The sequence below is a fragment of the Crocodylus porosus genome, unplaced genomic scaffold (assembly GCF_001723895.1).
Source record: "Crocodylus porosus isolate Cpor-Errol unplaced genomic scaffold, CroPor_comp1, whole genome shotgun sequence".
Classification (NCBI taxonomy): Eukaryota; Metazoa; Chordata; order Crocodylia; family Crocodylidae; genus Crocodylus; species Crocodylus porosus.
Window position 1 is genome coordinate 4,252,935 of NW_017728949.1, and position 16,737 is coordinate 4,269,671.

At 40.3% G+C, this 16,737-nt stretch overlaps 1 protein-coding gene across 1 annotated transcript in view; it reads right to left on the reverse strand.

Annotated features, from left to right (window-relative positions):
• Positions 1-16,737, reverse strand: part of RAPH1 (Ras association (RalGDS/AF-6) and pleckstrin homology domains 1) — an 86,279-nt gene that overhangs the window by 23,105 nt on the left and 46,437 nt on the right. The window contains exons 6-7 of the mRNA XM_019553660.1: positions 7,306-7,383; positions 4,651-4,810 (exon numbers count right to left, since the gene is read on the reverse strand). Coding sequence (XP_019409205.1) covers positions 4,651-4,810; positions 7,306-7,383 — 238 coding nt within the window. The remainder of the gene's footprint in view (positions 1-4,650; positions 4,811-7,305; positions 7,384-16,737) is intronic.

Genomic DNA, 16,737 nt, shown 5'->3' on the forward strand with positions numbered 1-16,737 from the left:
TTGGACCTGCTCGAGATGCATCTGTGGATGCATGTCATGGTGCGGCTGGCCTTCCTAACTGCCTCTCCACACTGCCAGCCCATGTTCATCTTGGAGTCAATGATGACCCCAAGCTCCTTTTCTCGCAACGATTTGAAAAAAGGATATTCTGCCAGTTTGATAAAATGGAAGGAAACTCATGAAAACTGAAAGATAAAACAGGTTTATTTCAAACTGGCACATTTGAAACAATACTGTAAGACATACATCTACTATATCAATGTATTGTACAAACTCTAAACACGTACTTTTTCCATCTGCAAAATTTTATTAGAGAACAAGCTATTATTAACTGTAGAATCGACCTTCTCATTAATACAAAGGGACTAGAAAAAAATTGTGTAATTTCAATAAAAACGTAGCACAGTTAGAAAGTTATCAAAGGCACAATTATTTCTCAATCAATGAATAGTTATGGAAAGAGACTTATTCACTGTTGCCACAAATTCCTAAACCATAATGAATCTAGTAACAAACAATTGTCATGGGGGAAAAAATCCTAAACCTCTCAAGTCTGCAGTTGCAGAATGTAGGTTATTGAATAAAGAGAGTTTGGTCCCAGGAAGTGATATGAAGACAGATGCCTGCTCATTTTAAAGAAACACACTGCTGTACCATTAATGTAAAATATTAATAATTGCTTCAGAGAAGGCTTAACTATCTTTTTGATCCACAAAGTATCGAACAGCACAGGGCAATCAGAATAAGCAGAAGGAAAAACAAGGAGTAAAAGCAAGAAATATACAGAAACGATGCAGAAATATATGAGAAGCCCCATCTAGAAAAGAGACTAAACAGAAAGTTATGTCTTCGGGACACTTTTGGACCAACCTTTTTCTCCCTAGAAGTTTTTTAGGGAAGACCCCCCCCCCTGCTTCTCCCAAGTCCCTTTCTTCTCTTTGTTATGGAGAATATGCTTTCAGGTTCTGGACTTTCATTTGGACTTCCTTTCCTTTCCAGTGTCCTTTTGTCAAAATATTTTGGACTTGGCTGACTTTTCATTAGTCCATTAAAGGAGGATGTGATTTACATTTAGTTTTACAAATCTAAGATTCATAGATGCTAGGGTCAGAAGGGACCTCAACAGATCGAGTCCGACCCCCTGCCTAGGCAGGAAAGAGTGCTGGGGTCAGATGACCCCAGCCAGATCCCTACCTTGGGGGTCTTTAAGAGATGCCTGGATAGGCGAGAGCACCACCTCCCTTGGAAGCCCATTCCAAAGTTTTTCCTTATGTCTAGCCTAAATCTGCTCTCTGTCAGTTTATGACCATTGTTCCTTGTTACCTCAAGAGGTGCCCTAGTGAACAGAGCCTCTCTGATCCCTTGCTGTATCCCCCTAATTAATTTGTAAGTGGCCATGAGATCACTTCTCAGCTTTCTGTTGTGGAGGCTGAAGAGGTCCAGGTCCCTCAGTCTGCCCTCACTGGGCTTCTCCTGTTAGCCCCATACCATATGAGTGGCCCTCCTCCGGCCCCTCTCAAGTCTATCAACATCCTTCTTGAAGTACGGTGCCCGAAACTGGATGCAGTACTCCAACTGTGGTCCGACCAATGCTGCATAGAGGGGAAGTATCACTTCTTTGGTTCTATTTGTCATACATCTGCTGATGTATGATAAAGCGCGGGTAACTTTGCTGATGATTTCATCACATTGACGACTCCTGTTCACCTTGGAGTCCACTATGACTCTGAGATCCCTTTCGGCTTCTGTGCTGCTGAGAGGGTCATTTCCCAGCCAGTAGGTGTGCTGAATTTGTACCCCAGGTGCAGCACTCTGCACTCGTCCTTGTTGTACTGCATCCTATTGTGTACTGCCCACTTTTCTAACCTGTCCAGGTCTGCCTGTAATCATTCTCTACTCTTCAGAATATGCATTTCACCCCACAATTTAGTATCATCTGCAAACTTGGACAGAGTACAGTTCACACCCACATCCAAGTCACAGATGAAGACATTGAAGAGTACAGGTCCAAGGACTGAACCCTGCAGGACCCCACTACCCACATCCTTCCAGGTTGATACCGACCTGTCTACTACCACTCTCTGGGTGCGACTGCTAAGCCAATTTGCCACCCACTGGCACCTGTAAACACCCATATTACAGCCTCTTAATTTATTTATGAGATGACCTTCCAAGAAAGGAGATGGGTCTGACTAGAAATTAGAGGGATCACTTTGCTGTCTACCACAGGAAAGATCAATGAGAGAACTGTCTCCCCTTCCACTTGATGAACAGCTCCAACTGGAATAGCAGTATGTATTCAGGGCATCAAGAAGCACAATTGACATGATCTTCACCACTCATCAACTACAGGAAAAATGCTGGGAACAACATTAACCTCTCTTCATGGCCTTCTTTGACCTCATGAATGCCTTAGACTTTGTCAACTAAGAAGTGCAATGGAAGGTCCTTCTGAAGTACGGATGTCCACTGAAATTCATCACCACCCTTTCCCTGCTCCATGACTCCATGTGAATGGTGGTTCTCAGCAATAGATGTATAACAGATCCCTTTGAGGTTAAGATGGGAGTTAAGCAAGGCTGCATTATCACTCCAACACTCTTCTTGATATTCCTTACTGCAATGCTACACCTAACCACCAATAAGCTTCCAGCTGGACTGGAGCTAAACTACTGAATGGATGGTAAGCTGTTTAATATCAGCCAACTCCAAGCCAAAACCCTGACCACAGTCCTGGAGGTCCAGTACACTAATGATGTGCTCACTTGAAAGCAGATATTCAGGCAACTGTCAATGTCTTTACTAAGGCATACAAGAAAAGGAAAGGGGAGGGGAGGGGGCTAGGATTCAGAGTGACTTAGACAAAATTGGAGGATTGGGCCAAAACGAATCTCATGAGGTTCAACAAGAACAAGTGCAAAGTTCTGCACTTAGGATAGAACAATCCCACGCGCCAGTACAAGCTAGGGGGTGGCTGGCTGGGCAGCAGCTCTGCAGAAAAGGACCTGGGGGTTACAGTGGACAATAAGCTGAATATAAGCCAGCTGTGTGCCCTTGTTACCAAGAAGGCTAACATACTGGGCTGCATTGGTAGGTGCGTTGCCAAGAGGTCAAGGGAAGTGGTTACTCCCCTCTATTCAGCACTGATGAGGCCACATCAGGGGTGCTATGTTCAGTTTTGGGTCCTCTGCTACAGAAAGGATGTGGACAAATTGAAGAGTCCAGTGGAGGGCAACAAAAATGGTGAGGGGGCTGGGGGACATGATTTATGAGGACAGGCTGAGGGAACTGGGCTGATTTGGTTGGGGGGGTGGAGATTTAATAGCAGCCTTCAACTACCTGAAATGGGGTTCAAAAGAGGATGGAACTAGACAGTTCTCAGCGGTGGCAGATGACAGAACAAGGAGCAATGGTCTCAAGTTGCAGCAAGGGAAGTTTAGGTTAGCTATCAGGAAGAAGTTTCTCACTAAGAAGGTAGTAAAACACTGGAACAGGTTGCCCAGAGAGGTGATAAAAACCTCCAAGAATGGAGATTTCAAGACCTGGCTAGACAAAGCTTTGGTTGCAATGATCTAGTTGGGGATGGTTCTGCCTTGAGTAGGGGGTTGGATAAGATGACCTCCCGCGTTCCCTTCCAACCCTAATTTTCTACGAAAATGGGACTGACACTTACATTCAGAAGACTACGGTTGTTCATCAACAAGCCGTTAATGAGCAGTCCCCAGCTCCAGTAATTCAGATTCACAGTGAGACTCTGGAGTACAATGACTATTTCCTGTACCTTGGAAGCCATCTCTCGCAGAAGGCCGATATAGATGAAAAAATCCAACATCGCCTTAAAAATGCAAGTCCAGCCTTCAGATACCTGAGCAAATGGGTATTTGAAGGTTGTGATATCAGATCCGAAACCAAGCTCATGTACTGTAAAGAGCTGAGACGTGGACAACATACAGGAGATACGAAATTGCTGGAGAAGCACCTTCTACGCTGCCTGAGGGAGATTCTTGGAATCCAGCAGGAAGACAGATGCACCAAAATTAACGTCCTCTCACAAGCCAACACCATGAACCTGAAGGCAATGATCTTCCAACATAAACTTTGCTAGGCCAGCCACATCATCTGGATTTCTGACTCCGGACTCCAAGGCAAGTTTTATTTTCTCAGCTCAGTCAAGGGGTATGCTCAAGAGGAGGACAGAGAAAGTGCTTCAAGGGCATGCTCAAGGCCAACTTGAAAAAAATGCACCACTAACATTCACTCAGCAGAAATGGTGTGTGGCAGACCGAATCAAGAATCCAGAGCCACCCACCTCGCACAGAAACATGGTCCCAAGTTGCAACAGGGTCTGTTGATCCCATATTGGCCTCGTCAGCCATTTTTGGACCCAATGATAAAGCAATAACGAACAACAATCACCCTTGACTGCAAGGGATTGCTGCTGGTAGTGAGCCCTTCGTGCAAAGAAACAGCAAAGTGCAGAACTAAAACCTGAATATTAACCAAAAATATTAAAATGATTAAATGTAATCCCTTGTAGTGAATGATGGAAAAAATTAAACTAATCTAAAGAGGCACTGAAAACTACCAGGTCAAGTAGTAACACTACTAAGAAAACAAGTAGGAATCAACATTACTAATAGGCTTACTAACCCATTTGTAATTCAGAGATGGTTTCTACCAGTGACCAGTCCAAGCTGTAACCGCAGTGGGATTTATCCATCAGATTGTCCAGCACTTGTCTCACTGTCTGCCTCTCATCTACCATCATTGTTTTGGAGCTGTCATCAGACATATGGACTCTGATCACCAGCTATAAGCAGAAAAAGAAAAGCGATTAATTTCACATACTCCTTACTGACCCTAGATTACAAGAATAAAATTAAACTTATGTTAACATGTATATGATGTAATCCAAATCATTTTTCCCCCTAAAATATAAATATCAAGATTCTCACTTCAAAGCACACTTATCAGAAGACCACATTTCCCTTTGTATTCTGTAAAAGTTATATTCCACCAATAACGAAACTGAGGACAGATGCCAATAGAGGCTATCCCAATTGACAAATGGCATCTCCACAGAATTAATTCCCATGGAAATTGATGAACTATTCTTTAAAAAATGAAGCTGATCCTGAATTATTTCCAATGATGTACCATACAAATACTTATTACGTTTTCTTTTTATTTCAGTTAAAGCATGCAAGTATGCAAGGCTGTTATATAATTTTCACTTAATCGTACGAGAGATGCATGCATCACAAAGCCACTATTATTCATAGGTTATATTTTTCATCCCTTTAGCATCTTGATTTCCCTGACTTAACTTGTCAGAATCAAGAAAAAATGGTATTTGAAGCAAATATTAGTTTTGGTTTGAAGAATTCAAATATTTGAAAATTCATCTTCATCTCTAGGGTATTTTAGCTTTCCTACTCACTAAAACCCAACACATTCTTAAAGCAGTCTTAGATGCATAGTAGGAACTCTGTTCTTAGATCTAACTTAAAGAGTCACAATTGCATGTAAATGAAATACACAGAACATATCACAAGCATCTTTCCAAATGAAGGTGGTCAATGCAGACAGATCATATTAAATTTAAAAATTGACATATCATAAAAAATTTGTCACATTCTGCTGCATTTTGTGCAAACAGTATCAATTAACTGTTGGAATATCCAAGTTGAAAAATTAAACTGACCTTATTTTAAATTGCTTTATTTAAGGATGGAGCAGGGGAAAAAAACACTGTTTTCAAAATTTATTTGCCACTCATTTCCCCGCTCTTTCACTAGTATTGTAAAGACACTATTGAAGAAAAAAATCCACTTCAATTCTATAACTTATATTGAATTAGTAAAACTGAAAGAGCTTTATATTTTTCTTTCCAGCAGTTATACTACTTGCTTCCTTTCTTTGCTCCTCATTCAGATGCAAAGTTAAAACAAATGTATTGATTTACTTTTAATTCTTGTACAATAGAAAAGCATCACAGCATTTAAGTACTAAATACAGAATTTAAAATTTTTTGGGGATTTAAAAATATTGATAGTCTTCCTATTAGTGCTGAAACATAGATTTATTTATAGTACATATATATATATAAATACTGATCCTAAGCCACTTGACAATGTTCATAAATGGCAAAACACCATTAACTTTGAAATAGCCTGAGGTGAAACATTCAGTTTTCCTCATTTAATATTCTTCTGCCTTTTATTAATTGTAGACTGTGTCAAGTTGAAAGTTGGAGTACCTGACATACACCTATTGAATAAGAAGCTATAAAGAAAAAAAAAAGCCAGAATTAAACATGGGGAGAGGAGAAGCCCCTTGTCTTTGAATTGCATACAAGGGCAGTGGGAGGGCAGGCAGCTGCTGCAGCCTGGGGACTAGCCCCTACCCAAGGTCAGGGCTGTAGTGGCAGCTACTGCCTGCCCCTTCCCAACCCCCATGCTGCCCATGTACACCATCAGCTCCCCCCTGCAGCTTCTTCCCCCACACAGCCTCTGCTCCCCACTCCTGCCCTTCTCCCTCCCCCTCCTTACCTTGCTCCATGCTGGCAGGCTCTGTCCATGTTACAGCCTGGGGTACACAGCTGCTATGGGGGCTGAGGCTGTGCTCCATAAGGGAGGAGGAGCCTGCTGGCATGGAGCAAAGGTAAAGGGGGGGGGATGAAGGGGGAGCAGAGGCTGGGGAGAAGGGCAGGAGGAAAAGCAGATGGGGAAGGAAAGGCAGGCACAAGCAGGAGGAAAGCTATTTGACCTCCTCACCATCTGCAGCCCCACTGCTTGCCTCCTTGCAGTGGTGGTGGTGGTGGTGGTGGTGGTTAGGGAGACATGAAGCAAAAGCTGTGGGGTGGAGGAAGAAAATAGAGGCTGGGGGGGGAAGGGGCAGGGATGAAGAGGTGAAGCAGAAGGGGAAGGGGTGCCTGAAGCTATGGCGGGGGTGGGGGGACAGGCACAAGCAGGGGGCAGGTTTCATGATCTCCCCGTATCACCTTCATCCCCACTGCCTGGCCCCCCTGCAGGGGCTGAGAATGAATTAAAGGCAACCTTCCAATAATTAGATTCTATATATGAAAAATAATAAAATGATAAATTTTCCATGTATGGAATTTAATTATAGGAGGTCATCTTAAATTTGAATAATACAGTAAATGCAACATTAAGTCCTTTTTATATTATTAAGATAGCGTAACAACTATTATCAAACAGAGATGAGCAGAACTGAACTGAGTTCATTTCCTGATTAAATGAATATTAATTTAGCATCTGGTAAAATAAAATAAATACAGCTCACCTTTTTCACCTGTGCCTCTTTAATCTTCTCCAAAGCAACCCTGATCTTCTCAGCTTTCAGTTTAGCAGCCTGCTCCTCCTGTGGGGACACAGCATTTCAGTTAAACAAATGTCAGACTGATTTTAAGGGGTCTGCAACTTCTCATAGTGAGACTACCATATACTAGAACTTGAAATGAAATATTAGTTACAGATACACTAATATATAAAGGAACAACCACTGAAAATTAAAACTCTTAAACTTTTGTTTCACCTATCTATCCAATATACACATCAGGCACTGTGCCTCTTGATAAAATCCAATTGTTTTTCTATGCTTTGTGACCCAATGTTACAGTGCTCCATGACATTATTTCTAAAAAAAAAAAAAAAAAAAAAAACCCACCAAAAATTGCAAATCTCCCCTTCCCCCTCCCTGTCTCTTGCAGGGGTGTGCAAAACAGGTCGTATTCGATTTGCATTCGACCCAAATCTGGGACAGTGATTCGATTCGTTGATTCGGATCACTTTCCCAATTTGATGCTGATTTGGAGAATCAGCAATTTGGCCACAGACACAGCTTTAAATGTTTTTCTACATACCTCAAGGTACCAGGTGCAGCTCATGAATGCTGTGATGGTGGGCCAGATGGAACAGGAGTGCGGGGGGGAAGGGGCTTGGCGGCAGAAGTACTTTTGGTCCACTTCTGGGTCTGCTGTCAAGTGCAGTCCCACCCCCACCTGATCAGCCATGGGGGGACCCCATGTGCCACCCCCAGATCCAGGAGGCACCAGTTGCCAAGCCAGAGGGGAAGAGGGAAGGGGGCCTCTGCACACTCTCTGGTGGACCCAGAAGTGGACTGGAAATGCTTCTGGTCCACTTCTGGGTCTGCTGCCAAGCACACTGGGGACCCCCCCGTCTACGCTCCTGTTGGACAGTCCATCTGCCCCAGCATCTCAGCACTCACAATCTGCCTGGTACCTTGAAGTATGTAGAAAAAACATTTAAAACTGTGTCTATGTCCAAATCATTGTATCAATTTGGAGGGTTCTGATTCAATTTGGAGAGATTAAAGGGTCCTCTGATTCTATTCAGAGATTCAGCACCGAATAGGGCCGAATCTCCACTGAATCGAATCAGTGACCAAAGCTTCACACAGCCCTAATATCTATCTATCCATCTAGATATATATACAGTTGAACACAATTTTTTACTGATATATTTACAGTTTTAAAGCAATATGGAAACCTACCAGCAACAAAATCGCTATAATAAAATAAATTCTAAATCTATGTATTTTGGCATTTGATTTGGGGTTTTTCCATCATGGAAAATCAGAGCTCCTGCTGAGACTAGTCTGTACACCCCAGGGAATTATATGCAGAAAAATGCAAAATTACGCACATAAATTCAAAATTATGCGCAGGAAAACTCAAAGTTATGCACAATTAATTACTTTTATTTTTTACAAATTAAACTAAATATACCACTATTTGAGCCTTCCTTAGAAATATATGCAGGTACTTTGTATAGTTGGGGGGTTGGGAGTGGAGTGTGTACGCAGGGGGTGATTTGTGAAGATGTGGCAGGATGTATGGGGGGGTTTGTGGGCAGCTGTGGTGTTCATGGGGAGGTTGTGAAGGGGTGTGGGGTTTGTGGTACACAGCCCCCACCACTGGCAGCTCAGTAGCAGCGGGGCCTCAGGGTGGTCATGGCCACAGGAGGCGCCCCTGGCTGAGTCCCAGGCTCTTCCCCTTCTTCTCCCTCTCCCCCCTCTCCAGGACAGGGCTTAGGGTTTCCTGCCCTTTATTCAAGAAGCTCTTGCAGGCTAGAACTCTACCAGCCTTCAGAGAGCTCTTTGCAAAAATGCAAAATCCACATTTTCCTCTGTTAAAATGGAAAATCTGCTTCCTCCTCCCCCCCACCACGTCAGTTAAAAGGGAAAATCTGCATTTTTTTTTCTGTTTTTCTATGGGAAACAGAAAACCCGGAGCCCTGCTTATCTTGTATTGTCCATTACAGAATGCTCTAAATTTGTCAAACATATACAACTATCACATCAGGTCAAACCACATTCCTAAACCATGGGCAAGTAAACAGATTCAGTAAATTTTCATTTTATCAATGTTAATATCACATTGAGAATTACCAGAATTTAATGTCACAAAAAATGTAGGGGGGGGGGTGTCCTTTAAATACAATTTCACACTGCCCTATCAGTATAGAAAGCTTTTAACCTATTAAACCTGTCTGCAATCATTAAATTTTTGGAACATAATATCTTACCGCCATTAAGTCCACACAGCACTTTCCTTATTAAAATTAAAATAGCATTCAGTCACCAAACATTTTGATATTCTTCCTTTGAATAATCTGTTACAACTTGAAATTCCTTAAAAATTTAGTAAATTTAAATCTATTCTAGTATTTTCTTACCCCAAAGAAACTAATATACTTCAATACTATCAATATTTGCTTTTTTTCAGCAATAAGCCATGAATAATGCTCTTGCAATAGAGTAGATATGGTCTACTGAAACAAGACCTTTTGCTTGGGACTTCTGCATGTATATTACGAATTTCAGAATTCTAAGATCTGGATCACTATAGTGGGAAATATCAAGTACCTCCATCTTGTAGATCATTATGGACTTCAACTAGAAAGCCATACAATGGGGGAAAAAAGCCAGCCCCCTCAAAGAGACTACTTAGATTGATGTCAGAGGGGTAGCACAATTATTCACAATAACAGAAGCTAACACCAACTCTACCAATTTGTTCTTGAGCATTTCATTGTATAAATATAATCCTTGTGTTCCTGCTTTTTATTTAAATGACAGAGGTTTATCCATCTTCAAAATCTGTGCATAGTTCCACTAAGAATAGCATGGTTATAGGCATTTTCCACTTCTGTGGTGCTCGTGTTATTATCTTTATCCTCTAAAGTGGCTTCTTCCTATGTTATTTTGCTTTACTCATGCTTCCTTCATGCTCAGACTGTACTACCATATCACACAATGGAGAAAGCAACAGCTGGGAGGGCAAGTGACTTGCTTGTGAGAAATATAACCCTTCTCAGTAAAAGGAACTAGCATATTGACGAAAGCAGTAATAATGGAGCTTGAAACAGGATATGAAAAGTTAATTAGCAAGGAACAATGCTTTTTCTTAAGTTAGTAAGAGTTAAGATTCTTTTTTATTAATGAAAAGATGGTATCACATAACTTGGCAAGGTTAAACCAGATTAATATTTTATTTTTAAGAAGGGGGGAAAAAATCAGGCTAAAGATTTTAGCCTGGAAAAATGTTTAATTTTAACAGAAGTATAAAAATCTAGAATTCTAATAAATTCTTCTTAATCTTAGCTGTTTTCATTTACAAAACACCAAAAAACAAAGAAAAGCTCTATTTAATTTTTGGATGGGAAATGCTCTAAAATGAATTATTTCACGGTCTGGGACTAGTCTTGCCTCTCCTCAATCCAAGAAGAAGAAAGTAGATCTTTTATTTATATATATATATATATATATATATAAAAAAATCTATCATGCAAGCTTTGAAGTTTACAGCTTTTAAAAGGATGCCCCTAAAGACAGTCATAAGCCTTCTTTTCTGTACAGGGGTTGGAAATGCATTGATTTATCTTCACCTAAGTGGCCCAAATTTCTACCCTTTTTCACTTTGCACCTGTTCACAGTGAGTGTTTAATGACACCAAATCAAAGTGGTAGAATTTCACACTCATTTTTGCATAGGTGTACATAACTACATAAAGTGCTAAACAGGGTGGGTTTGGTTTAAATCAATCCAATTTAAAATCACTGCTCAGGGAACCTCCATTTATTCACTGTTTTCTACAAAAAGTGCATTCTTGTTATTTGATATAAATGTAATACATTTTATTCACAACTCAGAGATAGATGTAGGTTTCATTATTAGAAGGTGCACACTATACATTTTAAAGCAATAATTTGGAGATTTTTTTCAGATTAATTTTGCAGCTACATCAGAAAACTGAATTATGATTTGGTTATTTTATTTACCAAAGCTAACTGAAGCAGATACTTGTGAAGGCATTGGGAGGTGAACTATTCCCAATTCACTTAATTAATCATGGATATTTTTCCCCATGCTGTATTAGGCAGACATCAAATGAGCGCTGCAGCCATATTATTAGCTTGGGGCTTCCTTTACTTTCTTCTAGATTTCTTCTCATCTTTGATTTCTTCTCTCTCTCATGGCCTGGCAAGCCTGCTGCTAGGATGGACTTTCCATTCTACCATACAATTCCCTTGCTAGATCTGAAATCAATAGTGAGGCTATACTCAAGAAACATATCCCCCTCAAGACTTCTAGAATATTCTGCTCGAAACATTTCTCCTTCATTTCTATTGCCCCATGCTCTTTGCATTCATCTCCAGACTCCTACTCCATCCTCAACAATCTTCTATTCCTTTAACTTCCTGAAACTTTGCACTTTTAGAAAGAGGTAAGGGCTTGACTTTGTGTACATGAAGTTGCAGAGAGCAAGCAGGCTGATGGGTAGGTAATCAGGTTGGTTATCTTTCATCTGAATATAGCACTGTTAACAAGGATGTTGTCTCTGCAGATACAAGTCCAGCTTGAGAACTGAAACTAATCATCACAGAGATTTTCATAGATTGCATAGACATTAGGGCTGGAAGGGACCTTGTAAGATCACTGGGTCCAGCCCCCTGCCCAAAGGGCAAGAAGTCAGCTAGGGTCAGTGGATCCCAGCAAGATAAGAATCCAAATGTTTCTTAAAAGTGTCCAAAGTAGGTGCTTGCACTACCTCTGGGGGGAGTCTATTCCAGGCCTTGGGGCCCAGACGGTAAAGAAATTTTTCCTTATGTTCAGCCTAAAATGGTCTTGGAGGAGTATGTGACCATTGGACCCGTCATACCTTGGGGTGCTCTGGTGAACAGGTGCTCCCCCAGTTCCTGATGCACACCCCTTATGTACTTATAGGCTGCCACCAAGTAACCCCTAAACCTGAGCTTCTCCAGGCTGAAGAGTCCCATGGCTCACAGCCTGTCTTCATAAAACTTGTTCTCTCTTGCCCTCTGATCATGCATGTGGCTCTCCGCTGGACTCTTTCTCCACATCCTTCCTAAACTGTGGAGCCCAAAATTGGATGCAGTACTCCATCTGTGGCCTCACCAAGGCCAATTGCAGCAGGAGGATGACATCCTGGGTCTTGTTTGAGATGCACTGGTAGATGCAAGCCAGAGTTTTGTTCACTTTGCCAGTTGCGGTATCCAGTTGGTGCTTAATGGGATCTTCTAAGTCCCCCTGGGTAGAGTGGTTTTCTTTAATCTTTACTAATCTATAGAGTAGCCTCTGGGGACCCCATAAGATTGGGCCCCTAATACAGTCCATGGCCTGTTGTGACCTATGTATAAAACTTTTCTAAAAAGGTTACATGAATATATTGGTCTCAAATAATATACAATTAAAAGTTATAATCTTTATTCCATGATGATATCTTTGAGCTTTAACATCTTTAATTAAAACTTTCTTTATATAGATTTATTTTTTAAAGCACCTTAACAAAAACAAAGCTTAAATAGAAAAAAATTGTAATAAAATAAAATCATTGATTTTCATCTACCTGGATATTGAACAACAAAGACTCTGACCTACAGCCTTTATATAACTGTTCACTGAATACAGCCACAAGTTAGCCATTCAATCACAAACTGACAACCGTTGAGCACAAATGTTTGGGTTATGCAAGAACATCAGATTCAGAAACTCAATGATTTCCTTAAAATTGGCAGCTTTATGTCACTTCTCAAGGGTGAAATAGCTATAACGAGATCTCATTAATTCAAAACGTATTATTGCACTGTGAATAGAAATAAAAACAGGTAACTGGAACTGGTTTATTTAGTCATTATCATTTTTTTTTACCAGACTATTAAAAGGCACAAAAAAAATATACATAAGAAAAATACGTAGGATGTGCAGCAGCATCACTGAGATGAGCTGGCACTAAGGACTTTACTTTTTTTTATATTTTTTGAGTTTGCACATCTTACTCTACATTAGTAAATCATCTCCTTACATTTAGATTTTCCTTTAATAGAAAATGTTGCTGTGTTTAATGAGCAATTAAGTAGTACCAATTACACTAAATCACACTTTACTTAAGTAAATTTGGTAGATAATGAATTCACTCATATTTACAATGCTAAATATGGTACTGTACTTGAAAGTTCTCTCTAGACCAGGGATTCTCAGTGAGGGTGCTGCAGGACCCTGAGTAGCCTTGACATCTTTTCAAGGGTGCTGTGGGTCGCCACATGATGTTAGCACTGTTAGAAGTGAAAAAATGCTTCACAAGATAAGCTCAGAGATTTCAAACAGGAATCTATAGTGTTAAAAACATGCTGACCTGCTGTGGTCTGAGTTGTCTGCAACAGAAGAATTATTATTTTTCTGTATTTAAAAAAGAGTGCAAACCAAGAACTGGCATTTTTTCTGTTTCTCCTTGAGTCTAAAAAAGTTGAGAACCACTGTTCTAGACTGTGTCTTTTTAATGGAAGTGCAAGAGATAGTGCGCAATTAAATGCATGTGGACTATATTAGTCTCTGGAGTCGTTCAAAGTTGTGTGATATTTACTCTGTTATCTACAGGTCTGCCTGAGGTATCAATGGAATCAGTTGGCTTGCAAGGACTGTACTTTTTCTGAATTCTTTTTTTGAAACAGATGTTCTTACTGCATTCTTCAAACCCTCTAATAACTTCTATCAAGACACCCGCATTATCCTAATTTTTTAGTGCATCAATCACAATAGTTACAGGCTTTTTTCATTACTAAATTTTTGTTAAAAAATTTTAAAAACCTCCACCCTGAGAAAAGTTATTTGTATCCTTGTTGAGTCAGAAATGTTGAAGTGTGCTGCTATATCATTGCTGCTGAACAGTATACTTTTGTTTTTGTGGAAGTATTTCATGACTAATTACCACAGAAATGTCTATTTTTTTAAAATAGGTTTATTTTACTATGGGGATGCTCCTCAAAACAACCAATTTTACCTATCTAGTACATCAGCAAGAACTGAAGCCACTTCCCTTAGTACTACCAGAAAAATAAAAAGTCTTCTCATCTGCTACAAATATGTGGTTTCAAGTACCTCTTTTGCTGGAAATTGATTCTTTGCCTCATTCCATGAGCTCTCCCTGACCTTAACAAATTGCCTTTATATTCCCCCTCATCTTCCCCATTTCCTGTTCCAATCCTTTTCCCTTCTCTACTCACTGTGACTTCCCTGTAACGTTCTCCTCCCATTTATAATCATTCATTAATATCTATATTGTGGTAGTGCCCAAAGTCACAAATTGAGACTAAAACCCTACTACAGTGGGCACTAGAAACATGGACACAAACACACAGAAGAGTAGGGATAGGGATATAACATACAAGCAAAAGAGTACGAAGGAAAACTTGCACTGCTTTATATGTGCATCATAAGTTTTGATTTTTTTAAAATCAGAATTAGCAGGAAGGAATCAAGGAGCAGGAAGTGAAAAGAAATGGAAGAGCAACATGCAAAGTTTTTCACCTACTGGGTAGTACCTCCAGCCTTCTGTGCTGATCTTTTCCTCTCTCCTAACAGTCCCCCCAAAAGTCAGCCCCTAATCTATTTCTCTCTCCTCTTTTACAGCTTTCCTGCTGCTGAAAAAAGCCTTCTTAGACATTAGGAGAAAACCTTTTCTTCTCCTTTTGAGGCCCTCCAAAACAGACAACAGCTTCATAACTGACAGAGCTGAAACTCATGAAGGGGAGCAAAAGTACAAGAGCCCATTATAACAATGTTTTAGGCAAGAGGAAAAGCAGCAGAGAAACTCACGAAAGGGGAAGAAGAAACAAATGGCAGGGCTGCAGGCACTTTTCCCAATTAAGATAAAAGGAGAGATGCTTGCCAAAGGCGTACTTTGCTCCCCAAAGTAGTTGAGAAGCCCACAATGAAAAGGAAACTTGAAAATCTCTTATGAATCCTCTCTATTTGACCAAAGTTAGTTGGTTTGTTCTTAAACCTCTTGTTCTCTTCCCACCAAAGTTAAATAGGAACCACTGGACAACCCAGGAGCTGTACGAACGACATCTTGTTATTTTTCAACATTCTACTGCTAGAAGAGAGAAGTGAAAGGCTTAATCGTTAGGATTAGGCTACCAGACCCCTTCCATTAAAAGACCCTATTTTCTTGCTCATAACTCTCACCAACCACCTGGATAGAACTCTGTCATATCAGGTGTCTGTCTCAGACATCTTTGGAAACAGTCAGAATGGTTCAACTGCTTCAGAGGATGAGGCTAAATAAAGATGATAGCTTGTGTTGTGTTAAGGTTGGTGACCTTTTCTTTGGCTGTAGTGTCACCATGTTTTGGAATCCGATGCTGAAATTTTGTTGGGAAAGAAGACTAGGAGTAGAGTGAAAATCCTAGGGAATGGAAAATGGAATTAGCTAGGTGAAAAGAACAGACCAACTGAAGAGCCAACTGTGGATAAGACAAAGGATAGGAATAGGCTTAAGGAGATGGAATAGAAGAGGACATAATTTGGGGGGGGAGGGAGAGGGCGGAGAAACAGAAAAAAAACATGCCCGCTAGAAGCATATATGTATCACGAGACTGGATGGAATCCAAGATTCCAGAATCTGACCCTCTCTGCTATTGAAGCCCTCTAGCAAAGTGTCCCACTCTCCTGATGATCTACACAGGGGAGGATTACATATTACTGCTGTCAGTTACACTGTTAGATAAAATGGTAGAGGTGGGCTGTGCAACTAAGCTTCCAATCTTATCAATGAATTGTGTGCAGGTCAGAATGGTGCCACATAATGGAATCTGTTTTTAAAAAGTCAGGATATTATATACACATGGGAAATTATGTCAACAGAATGTCATGTTTGCAAAGCCACATGCACAAAAATTAGTAATTGCCAGAATTAAGTCTGTCTGTTCAACCTAAATTAAATCCCCTGGTGCACATGCATTGAGAGAGATAAACCTTGAAGGGTTTCAAAGTTTCTCTATCAAGTTGAAAATTCCAGAAGAGAAGTCTGCTTTACTATAAATTGTCTTAAGAGAAGTGTGATGACATTGAAAATAAAATGGAATAACTGGATGAATGTTGTTGAATAATTAATATCAAGTGACTAGTTGTTTAAGAAACAAACCTGCTTATCAGCTATTGTTATAGGATGTGTGTGTCATATTTTCAGTAAACTGGTGATCAGCATCTCAAGACACTTTCATGGAGAGGAGACCACACCAGCCAGCTCTCTAAAAAGTTGTCTCATATACCCAGATTTTTGACATCTGGTGGGGTGGAAGTCACAGACATCAATCTTCATAGTATGCCAAAATACTGAACATTTTATAAATTGTTGATCAGAAAATGACCTTTTCTCTAAAACTGATGCTT